Below are 12,109 nucleotides of genomic sequence, written 5' to 3' on the forward strand. Positions count from 1 at the left end.
TTGCGGAAATATATTATTATCAGATTAAGATATTTTTTTACAGAAATGATAAAAGATATTGCAAAACACATTATTTTTTTGCAACTCTTATGCATGTTATTGTTCAAGATTGTTCAAAAATTTGCTTGGCATGGACAATTTACAATGTCAATTTTATTTATCGCGAAATCATTTTGTATCATGTCACTCGTTCATTCACGTGCAAAAGTTTCTCGTTTACGATAACGCGCAGGATTCTGTTCCGCTATCAAAGGCTAGCAGCCGAAGACAGCTAAAGGAGAAGTTAAATGCTATTTACAAACCGCGATGCACGCCGGATTGCATGCCGTCAGTTAGGAAACGATATAACGCTTGAAGTTACGAAACATTTATTGGTTCGATCGGCCTTTTGACGTGAGCTCGTACGGCCGCCTAACCGCGACGCGAAAGCGTGCGAGCGCACAGGCGGACACGCGGGGATGAAACTCGAATACACAAGCGGGGAAGAGGGGAAAACGCGCACACGGCGCCAGGAGTTACATCCCGCTTTGAGACCGGACGCTGCGAAACAGGCATGAGCTGGTGTTAACAATGCACTTCGCCGAGGCTCGGCTATATCCGGTCACGTGCCGGTGCGTGACTTCCTTTCATCAGCTTACAAAGCTTGCGGACGAGGACGAGCGGCGTGACAGGAGCTCGGCAGAGTACAGAGCCTCGAAGAGCTTGTCATCGGCAACTTTATCGCGATATCGTGTACCCCATGCGGCGGCGTAACAGTCCAGGAGTAGAAGGATGAGGAGAGAGGGAAGGACGCATATTTGCTTCTTTATTCATCATTAATGATCGAAAGTCATATCCGAGCGTGTCTTGTAGGCTAACATTGCTCAGATGTCCTCGAGAAATATGACATAAAATTTCGCAATACCAATTTTTTACTCAAGATTCTTAATTGCAGACAATAATTATAAATTGATTATGATTAGGTATACGAAATGACATTCTTAATTTTAGAAAGAAATCTAAAGCTGAGCTAACGCATGATTTGATATTACGTTTCAAACTCGCACATTAATTAATTAGAACTATGATCTGTCTGTTGATAAAAAAAATTCTATCTATTTTTCTATTTATTGTACACGTACATCGGTGTTTTGCTTGTTTTTTTTTTTTAAATCACAAGAGATTTTATTATATTCGTAATATGAAATTTATTACTAAAATCAAGAAGCAAATTTATTATTAGAACGCCTTTAATGACTACGTCAACAAATTTTAAATGAAGAAGCGAAATTGTAAAAAATTTTATATAAAATAATTTACTGTACGCATAAAAAAGTCGATCTTTGCCGCATGACAAAAGTTAAAGGAATATTTATCGTGACTCTCTTCGCTATCAACCAAGTGACTTTTGAGAAAGTAAATGCTCGTGTTTGATACCGGGTATTTTCAGTCACACCCAGTATTGCACACAGTGGAGGTATAGTAAAGGTTGATGTCCTAAATCTCCGGCCTATATTACAGCCGCCGGGCGGTTGCCTGTTCGATCGATGAACCTATAAACCTGTCGTGTCGTACTGCCACTTTGGAAAAAGGTATTGTAATCCGCCTAGTGGGCAACCTCGTGATCGCCAAAATGCATTTCAGCCGCGTCACGACAAAATTGTGCGCTTTTTTTTCACGTTTTCGCGGTTACGCAACTCGACCCTCTTCATCACGAGAATTTTCAAGTTAAGAGCGCACGTATGGAGTACTGCATTCATTCCATATTATGAAATATTTTTATCTTTGGCACATTACAAGTGAGAATATTAATTATAAAAAATTCCAACAAATTTCTACAACAGTAGTTTGAATGCAAAACCGGAAACCCTATTATATGCTTGACATCGATATTAAGAAGGATGAAATGTAGAATATTCCAGATATTCGGCGAGATAATCAGCAAAACTGTCATATCCATAGCTTGCACGAAGATTGCGCGAAGCAATCCAACGATGGGATTAGATGTCTCCTTATGATCGTCTCAATGGCAGAGATAAACAGAGAGCTACGAGTCGCAAATACGAGCTTTACTTCGACACTGCCAATCAGTACAGTGTACATCAACTCGTCCGTAATATCGTCTCACTGTGAATGAAGCTTAGTGCGCCGACAATTGTAATCTAGATCGATGTTCCGGGCGTTACGGAATTCAGTGCTCAGAGTTAATTACATGGCCCGTCCGTGGTAGGTTACATCGCATCGCTACAGTCTCGGCTAATGATGAGAATGTAAGTGCGTTGTTCCCAATTAAGGAAATTATGAAATTACGTTTTCGGATATGTAAACGTAACATCTTTTCTACGAACTAAACAGAAATATGCGGACTCTTCTAATGTATACTTTTGAACTGATAAGCACTTGTATGTATTATATAAATTCGAAAACCATAAAAGTTTAAATTGTTAATTACATAAGTAGGAGATTTAGGATATTTTATCGCTAACATCGTAAGATGTGAAAATATTCGATACAAGAGACGAGCATTTTTTTTTTTTTTTTTTTTTGAATTTAGCGGAATTACAAGAAATATTTCTGTTATGTTTTATTATATGATGAAGATTGATCTCTCTTTATGTATAATCATAGACGATTTATTTTACATATTTATCTTTTAAAAGCTTGTCTTTACAGATAATACATTTTATTATAATATATAAAAAATTATGTTAATTTTTATTAAATAATAATAACTTAAAAATGTAATAAGGAAATTTTGATTCTTATAATTATTGGTGCTTAATATCGGCTTTCAGTATTCCACATTGTCCGAGTATTACGCGAGTGGTTTCTAGCATGATATATATTCTCGGTCTCTCATGCAAAGAGCACGGGATTATGCTCTAAGCGCGTAATTAGTACACGAGGCAAGGAAGTATCATTAAGAGGGAAGTCGAACACAGCGACAAGAGACGTGTACCTCGTGACAATCCGGTTTTGCTCATTAATTTCAATCATTAATATTCGTCATTCTCTAATATTTCTTACCTACCACTTTTACACAATATTTTTTGTGACGTGAGAAAATGATATTGTGATTCTAATTATCGGAAAATTGTGAGTCAATCTTCTGTAATACTTAAAATAAATCTCTTTATTATATATGTAAATTATTAACTTTTTTTATTTTAAGAAAAACTATTGAAATTTGTGAAAAAATATATTAGAGTTTATTTTAAACGGTAATATGGGGAACTGTTACTGCTAATTTATTTGATTTATTACTTCGAAATTTACATATTTAGAATAGATATCTCTTTCGTTGCATAAAAATATTAATATAATATATGGAAGCATTATAGACATATACACAAGTGCATGTAATTGCAATCAATTGTATATAGTGATATGTTGAGGATGAGTGATTTTCAAAACCTATTCAAAAGTTAACACTACCCGATACTATTCTCGATGATGTAAGTTAAAATATTAATACAATCTTTAAAATATAATCTTCATAATTTTAAAAAACTTTGTTTTTTTTTGTAAATACTTTACAATTGATTCACATAGGAAATACTTCAATTTAAAATACAGAATTTATCTTGCTGTGCCTGAAACGTATAGATTTGATGCAAAACATTGAAAAAGTGACAGACAGATCGATAATTAATTTCGCGTTAAAAGCAGAATTTAATTTGCCTTTGAGAAACGACCAGAAACCGTCAGTGTAATATATCCCTGCTTGGAATGTATTCTTTGCGCTTCACGTTACCACATTTCGCGGAGAAAGAAACTCTTTCATCATATGCTCTCGTCGCTTGATACGTTTTAACCGGCAATCTTCAAAATTGCTGCATTCGAGTATTTCCATTTTTCGCGCGCGCATTATTTCGCTCCATTGCAGGCCTCTCGCCTCGAGCGCAAGGATGGTGGCGCGTCCCACGAAGACGTAATTATAGCGAGGTAGCTGTATATATCATTAAGAGCGCCGACGGTGGAGGAACGCAGCGTGAAAAGAGACCGGCACTCCATTGCCGGCGGGGAGTTATTACGGCGACTTAGGGGAGAAAAGCGACGGGGGTGTGATGCGGGGAGAAGAGAAGAGGAGTGTAACATATATATATATTCCGTAAAATAACGACCTCATTATCAGCCACCAGCTGGTTGCCGGGCGCGGCGGTATTAGACCTCCCGATATTTATGCGTGCTTTTATTAAGCCCCATATTCAATGGCCTTAGCTCCCTTCCTCCTTCTTATCTTTCTTTCTCCCGTGTTTATTCTCACTCTCTCGTTCTTCGCGACTTTCCGGAGACCCCTGCCTTGTTATCGTTGAGCACTGCGGGATATCCTCAACGGTCGAATCTTCTTTTACAGCTTATCAAAGAATTCGAATAATACGAGGCTTGCAAAAAGAGCGTGATTTATTTTTTCTAATGGCGAGGTTCAGAACTTGCCGTTATACCATTCACCCTTACGCTAATGAGAATTTTTTTGTCCTTATTTGTTCTGCTTAATTAAAATATTTTCTGGGTTTTATTTTCTTATATTTAAACCAGCATTCTTTCTCTCTGAAAAATATCGTTTCTACAAGCAAAATAAAAATTAGCTTCTATAAAATTTCTGAGACTGCTTGTATATATATATATATTTAGAAATATGATATTTTTTGAAGAATTTAGAATATTGCAGCTTAAAAGATGATACCTTTCTATTCGAATATCTCAGGCAAAAAATATCCTAGAATTACGATAGCCATTGAGTATAATATCCGCATTGCTGCCATGAAAATTTCCCTATCCATTTAAACGCGGAAACGATTCGCGAGAGCGAACGTATAAGAGATTTGATCGACGAGACGCTTACGTGTAATTTCGTTCCGCCATCGTGAGGAACAGTTAAATAAATAGCGATGATACGAATGGAGCAATATCCCGATATTACGATATCCCTGAATCGTCCCAGGACTTTGCGGTGGAGAAACGATATTTCATTTCATCCAGTTTCTGGAACGTTGTCCTTTCATCTCTTGCGATAAAACTGTTAGTGCCCTTTTAAGAGGCGTCATCGACACTGCGCGATAACTCCCCCCCCCTCCCCTCCACCCCGCTATCCAACGAAATTAGTTTCAACGATGGTATCCACGTTGCCCGCCGGTGTGTAAAGCCGTGTACTTTCGCCGTGTTCTATCGACGTGTCACCGCCTCGGGAAGCGAATGTGGTCGTACGATAGTCGAGTTACGTCCGGGAACATACAGAGTTGCGCCAAGAATCATCCCATTCCAGCCATCGTTTCTGTATTAGATAACCGAAATGTTCGCGAGTCCATTTATAGCCATTTATGGAGACTATTATCTGTGTATTATCGTTATTTATCTAGTATCGATAACGCCAGCAGTTAAAAGCAAGAATGCGCAAAAATGATATTCGAAATTCTAGCTTATTATATTTTATCTATACATTGTTTTATCTTATTATTTATATTTCGTTATGCTTTTAATGTGTGCGACTTTTAATTTCCGATAGTCAATATTTTAACTTTTGTTTATTAAAGGCCATAATGGAGTTATCGGAAATTATTTGAGTTCTTCAGATCTATCTAACAGCTATGTTAATTGATTCGCTTGTGTGTGTATGTGAGTTTAAAAAAGAAAATACTTTCTTTACTGCGCGGATGATAAAATTAACTGTTTAAATTTTATTCTCGAGACAAAGGAAACATACGCAATGAAAAAATAAATATAACTACACATAAATAAATATATACAAATTATTTTGCGAACGATCGAGAAAAAGCGATAAGCTTTTGTAAAAGAATGGTGGACTTTGGCTCTGAAAGCTTTCCAATCCGACTTTCATTCCAGATCGGCAAATATAAAGCCTCTCATCTCACACTAACGATAGGGAATATTCACGACGATAGAACATAGAACGACATAGAAATCGAACTCCGTAGAAAACGAAGAACTTCAATCGAGTTCTCTAATGAAAGAGAGTTTTCTATCGAGAATCCTGAAAAGTATTTTAAGTTATAAAATAATCCAATGTTAAAACGCATCTGATAAAGATTTTATCACACTGGATTCTTTCAGATTATTTATTTATGAAAAATTATTTTGAGATAAAACAATTATAGACCGGATTGTGAAGATATTTTTTTTGTATATAGTTTTGAAAAATAAAAAAAAAAAAAGTAAATTTTTTATTATATTTTTTTCAAACATGAAAGAACAATATTTTAGAGTAAACTTTTGTGTCCTCTCAAAACGAATGTTTTCGTTTCATTAAACAAAAATTACAGAGTTGTAAGAATTTTGCGCTAACGAAATTGAATTGATATTGTCTCACATCTCTTGCTTTCTTTTAATACCATTTATAAGATGTTCATTATTTGAAATACGGTCACGTAGATTACTTTTGCTCACTGTATAGAGAGCGCATATTATTCTTTTCCAAGTGCAAAAATTGATGAAGCTAGTGGTCGCGCGAATATTTCTCTCTAAAATAAAAAAATTAAAAAATATCTCAGCGGTAACTCGGCTATTATTTTTGGAACATGGAATTGGAAAACGTACACGGTATAACTGTATAACTTGAACGATTGCTTTTGTGCACGCGTTGTAAATATTTGATACAATTAAAAATATCAGGGATAAATTTTTTTTATTGCGACATTTTCGCCTCCTCCCCTTTTTTTCCCCCTCCGAATTACGCGGAGAATCTCTGTGGAAAATTCGTGCGTCAAATTAAAATTGGGATTGCTTAGAAATACATTAGTCGGTGAAAATAACATTTTTTAAATTTATCAAAAGTATTTAATTCAGGATATTGATTTTAATACAGTTTTAATGAGAAAAATATTCAATAAATATTTCTATAACTTTATTAAATTATGCGCAGATACTTTATGAAATGTTGGGAAAGGTATACACAACTCGTTTGCAGTAGTGTATTGTTCTTTCATTTTATACTTATTGTTAGTCAAAGAGAAGTGGGAAATACCAAATTAGTTGGTTATCTTTTTTTAAAGGCACGTGTGTTTGTATTCATTTTAAAATCTCGCGATAATCCATGGGCCTGCGGCAACGTTGGGACCGATAAGCGCGCGGATTGTCTTGAATCTGCGTTATTGATATCCGGGAAGACAAAGCTAGGTCGTAACAACATGCACTCGTGATGCTTTCGCGTGACTGCTCAAAGTTGTCGAGTAAAGTTCCAAGTTATATATATATATATATATATATGCTTATTGCCTTACAGGAATGGAATACGTGCTTTGAATCAGCAATACGCAGACCGGAAGTATCTATTTTCCTCCCTCGTGAAAACTGAAAACAACCACGATGTTATGTCGTCGTAGAAAGAGCAGAATTTAAAGGGAAAAGTCTTGCACTCACATACAGTTTCGCGAATTTTTTTCTGCATTCGATCACGAAGTGCATCGATATCACAAAATATGTCGAATCAAAAAGAACATTCTTGGAAAAATACCGATTAATTTTCTTCTTACAGTCTTTATATTTCTTTCAATTTTTTTTACAATTTTTGTATCTTTTTCTTAAATGTTGTTATCTCTCTCTTTCATATGCCCATAAATTTTATACACGCGCAATGTAAAGTGCAAGCTCTCTTATCACGTTCTTCTCCGCGTATGATTAGGGGACTTTACGTGCGAGAGATCCGCGAAGCGTTCGTGTGGAAACTTTGCACGCGTTATAGCATTGCGGAATCGCTCCAAGTTTCGTGGCTGTTCCACACGTCGGCGACGTGAAATCAGCGATAGTGGATTATTGGAAACGCGTCCAAGTGTCGCCTTCTCATCTCCGCGTCGCACCGGCTCTGCGGATGTTTTCGGCGTGGTTGGTATTGGCAAGGCGAATGGATACCATTGTCGCTTTGCGGTCGAATCGAGACGCGATTGGGTTCACTAACGAGAGGTGCCAGCAGTTACCGTTTCAATCGTATTGCGCGATCTTATACACTATCGGACGCACACTTGCATACTATTATTATATTTCTTTGCGAATTTACAAAAATCATTTAATCGCACACTTGCGAACTTGATTGTTGCAACCAAAATATATTCAATAATATTATTTTTTTAAACAATATAATTGTATCTATTGTATAAACTAATTTTATATATTTTTAAAGTCGATTGTATATTTTATTAAAGTTTCAAACATACACATACACAGAGTTACTGTTACTGAGCTAAATTTGCTGCAAATTCTTAGCTTTTTTTTTTAATTAACAATACAATTTTTCAAGAATTAGGAATGTCTGAAAAAATCAATATAAAATATATAAGGATTCTCATATCGCAGCGCGTAATGAAATTATGATTTACAATAACTATGATCTGTTTGTTCATTTATTCGCGCAATTCGCAGGTTATTAATGGATCGAATAATAAATTGCGACTGTGAAAATAATTACGCAGATAGCAATTCAACTCGCACATGCTCAAAAAAATTATTTTTTTCTAAAATTATTAAAATATATTGTTTAAACTTTAATAATAAATTTCTAATATATATATATATCTATATATATATAGCATGTGCGAGTGAAACTGCTATCTGCATAATTATTTTCACAATCGCAATTTGTTGTTCGATCCATTAATAACCTGCAAACTGCGCGAATAAATGAACAAACAGATCATAGTTATTGTAAATCATAATTTCATTACGCGCTGCGATATGAGAATCCTTGTACACTCGTAACAATCAATTTTACTTTACATTGATAATTAATTTTTATGACGATTAATGATAACTGCTAATTCGCGTCGGCGAATCTAATACTGCGGATATTGATATCTAAACAATCTCTGATAAATAGTGAAACGAATGACACCACGCATATAAACGTGTTGAATTTATTGAGCTATTCTAAATTTTCGTTGAATTTTTTGTTCACGCATCTCACTAATTCTCTCAACGTCAATATTCGTCACAATACTTGATGTGCAGCATTTTAATTGCATATCATGTGGACGTTTATGTGAAGAGTGTCGGAATAATTCGCACGTAAATGCACCCCGTCAGTTCGCTCATCAACTGTTGTCACGCAGTTGTCGCTTGACCGTCGAGCTTGATATGTCGAGGCCGCCAGTAGTTATGGTCGCGTCATGGTCAGACGTGACATACGTTTGCACCATGGCGGCCAGTCAAACACCGCCTTACGAGATCCAATACCGGATGTAAATCACGTAAATAGTTGCCCCGAAAATAAACGGTTCTGTGTATCATAACTAAATATGAAAAAGAATTAATAAATCCGCGCGAGATAGATGTAAATAAATTGCCCAAAACATCCGCAGCTATCGATGCGATCGGCGGTCATTCCGAAAAAAAATTTCCGAGCAATTTTTAGGTCATTCTTTCAGGCTTCGTACTATTTAATATGACGCATAATATTCTGTTCAAGATTTATTGCATCGAGGTAAACATTGATGCGCGAACCCTTTCTGAAATATTCACCTGACCATTATTCGCATACCGTTCGGCTAAATACGCTCAGCTTTTAGCGGTAATTTCCAGGACATGACCAGCGATAATGATCGATGGTATAGATTCTCATGAAATCGGCCAAAGCGCGATATCATTGAATTATTCAGTTGTAGAATGCATCGTCCAAGGATTATTCTCTATTATCAGTCTGTTACACATTGCGATGTCATAAAATTAAAGCGCTCAGTAGCCTGCGGTAAGCGAGCACGCTCACGCATTATCCTTTATGTACGTTATAACTTATTGTTAGTCGCGGAATTACGAGTACGACTGTGAACATCCGCGTTTGCGAATTAATCTCGATAAGTTCCTTTCGCGAGGCAGATACGAATTTCAGGCCGTGAACGGGAAAGGGCGAAAGTTATGCGCGAGATCTCTCTGCGGATCCGGCTATTTTCCCATTACTCGAGGCAACAACAAATTAATCCGGTTACAAGGGATCCGGGAAATAATCGCGCGAATCCAAATAGAGAAAAAATTTTATTACAACGAAAATGCGCGAGAAGATATTATGTCCGTAAAATCAATTTCACGCTGTAATTTTAATACTCGTTAAAAAAAAAAAAACATGATATAGTTATTTTTTGCAAGATTAAGAACCGTAATATGCGTCGCTTTAAAAGTTGACTCGCGTATATCGCGAATAAAAGAGAAGAGAAAAATATTATATAAGTAAAACTGTAAGGTAAAAGCGTCGTATTATATATGGCACTTTGCGCGTAGAGAGTCATCGTAAGAATGATGTTACGATGTTTTTTTAAATATTTGGAAGATATACGATGGTTGTATATGCGACATTTGATGCATCCAAAGAGAGTGCTTAGATTGCCAGTATCGCACGGACATGCGATAGCGAGATAGTATATTCTCGCTCGGCAAAGTAAAACTACTCGTATCGGGAGAGATATACGCCGTGACGTACGAGAATGCATCTGAGAAAGAGAGAGAGAGAGAGAAAGAAAGCATAAAATATTAGCGCGGGCTACTTTATTTTTCAATTTTATCCGATACGCGCCCTATCTTTGAGAGACGGAGTATGAGCCACGGTGTATTTTCGCCTGACGTTCGGCAGTTTTATTTATAACGCGCGCGTGATGCTCGGACAGGACGTTTATTAATATCAAAAATATCACTCGACGATATTCACCTTGTCGAAGTAACGTTGCGCAACTTGTCAATCGCCACGATGTCAGAGCGAATTCAAATGTCGAGAGTAAAATGCCCGACCTTCCTTCTTGTTTTCTTTTTTTTTTTTTTTTACATCCGTAATATAAACCTTTATTATTTGAAATTCGGATAAAATGTGTCTTTACTTTGTAATTCTTTTCTTTTGTAAATACAGGATATAACTAGAGCTTTAATTAGCAATCCGTTTCATTTATTACTTATTACTTGGCGATTAAAAATTCTCGAGAAACATTTTTAACTTTTGAACATTTCCTTGCGCCGCTCTCTTTGTTGTAAATTGTAAGTGCCTCACGTGCTACATTTTAAAATAGAATGCGGCGTTCGTTATCCCGTCCCAACTCGTTATAAATAAAAGATGTCACTGTGGCGAAGAAAAAAAAAATAAAATAAACCGCGACCTGCGTGGAGGTGAGTCGTCGTCGGTACGTGTTGGAAAAACGTTTCGAAAGAACAAACGAATTTCGGAGAGGATAGGCGCGATGCATGTTTAATAAAGACAGGACTGTGTGTCAGTGGAGATAAAACGACGCTCGGATGTTAAACGCACCTGCGCGCATCGAAAGTTCGCCATGAATAATTCCGTTTGAGAAGCTACAACCGTTCGCGTGACAACAGTCGAGTCAACTTATCCTAGCCACGTAATTGACCTTGCACAGTTTGCGACTTTATTTTTTCCTTCTTTTATCTGCCTGCACTTGCATCCAGGCAGCGCGCGCGTACATCACGTTGCGATCGATTCCGCTCCAAATGGATCGACACGTTAAAAAAACCTGACACTCTAGTTATCAAGTATTTACTATTTGAGGGCAGTCTGCGCTATGGTTGTGTTATGACAGACGGAAATACTTCGGAATAATTCACGATATACAGATTCACTTCTCATAATTGGCAATAAAATATAAAATAAATCCACAGAGGTGTACGAAAAAAGATTGAGGATGAAAAGTAAAATCTATTATTTTATTATTCATCATTTGATCTATAATCTTCATAATTATGTTATTTTGTTTGTCAACACTTTGAATCGATATGATATATTATTGCGTCATATATATCTAAGCTGAAAAAGAATTTCGGAGATTTGAATTCGATATTACAAGTGTGCTAAGCAATATTTTCGTATTACGCTGTATTCGCACAGTTGCACAATTTTTCGAGAATAAGAATACGTTTTCTCAAACTAGAATTCGAGGATTCTGAGGATTTCAAAAGGCCATTCGGAAACGCGTTTGGCAACGCGCGTTCCTCTCGTCGACACGGGATACGACGGTATGTTTTTCAGATGATGTGATCGTTTCAGGATGGTCCAGCCACCGTTCTGCCGTTGACCCAGACTCTATCGAACATTTATGGCCGCAGATCGGCCAGTCCCGATGTTCCAGGCACCGATGTAAATCAGATTCAGGTTCGTAAACGTGTAAAATGCAAAAGTAAACTGAGAATC

At 36.6% G+C, this 12,109-nt stretch overlaps 1 protein-coding gene and 1 long non-coding RNA gene across 14 annotated transcripts in view; one reads left to right on the forward strand and one right to left on the reverse strand.

Annotated features, from left to right (window-relative positions):
- LOC126859014 (disks large 1 tumor suppressor protein) overlaps positions 1-12,109 on the forward strand; it is a 236,832-nt gene that overhangs the window by 42,471 nt on the left and 182,252 nt on the right. For 12 of the 13 annotated variants that reach the window (XM_050609873.1, XM_050609875.1, XM_050609874.1 and 9 more), the window contains exon 3: positions 11,966-12,070. The exons of the other annotated variant lie outside the window; for it this stretch is intronic. In XM_050609873.1, coding sequence (XP_050465830.1) covers positions 11,966-12,070 — 105 coding nt within the window. The remainder of the gene's footprint in view (positions 1-11,965; positions 12,071-12,109) is intronic. 13 annotated transcript variants of the gene reach the window in all.
- Positions 1-12,109, reverse strand: part of LOC126859069 (uncharacterized) — a 36,066-nt gene that overhangs the window by 3,412 nt on the left and 20,545 nt on the right. The window lies entirely within an intron of this gene.

Source organism: Cataglyphis hispanica, chromosome 2 (genome assembly GCF_021464435.1).
Source record: "Cataglyphis hispanica isolate Lineage 1 chromosome 2, ULB_Chis1_1.0, whole genome shotgun sequence".
Taxonomy (NCBI): Eukaryota; Metazoa; Arthropoda; class Insecta; order Hymenoptera; family Formicidae; genus Cataglyphis; species Cataglyphis hispanica.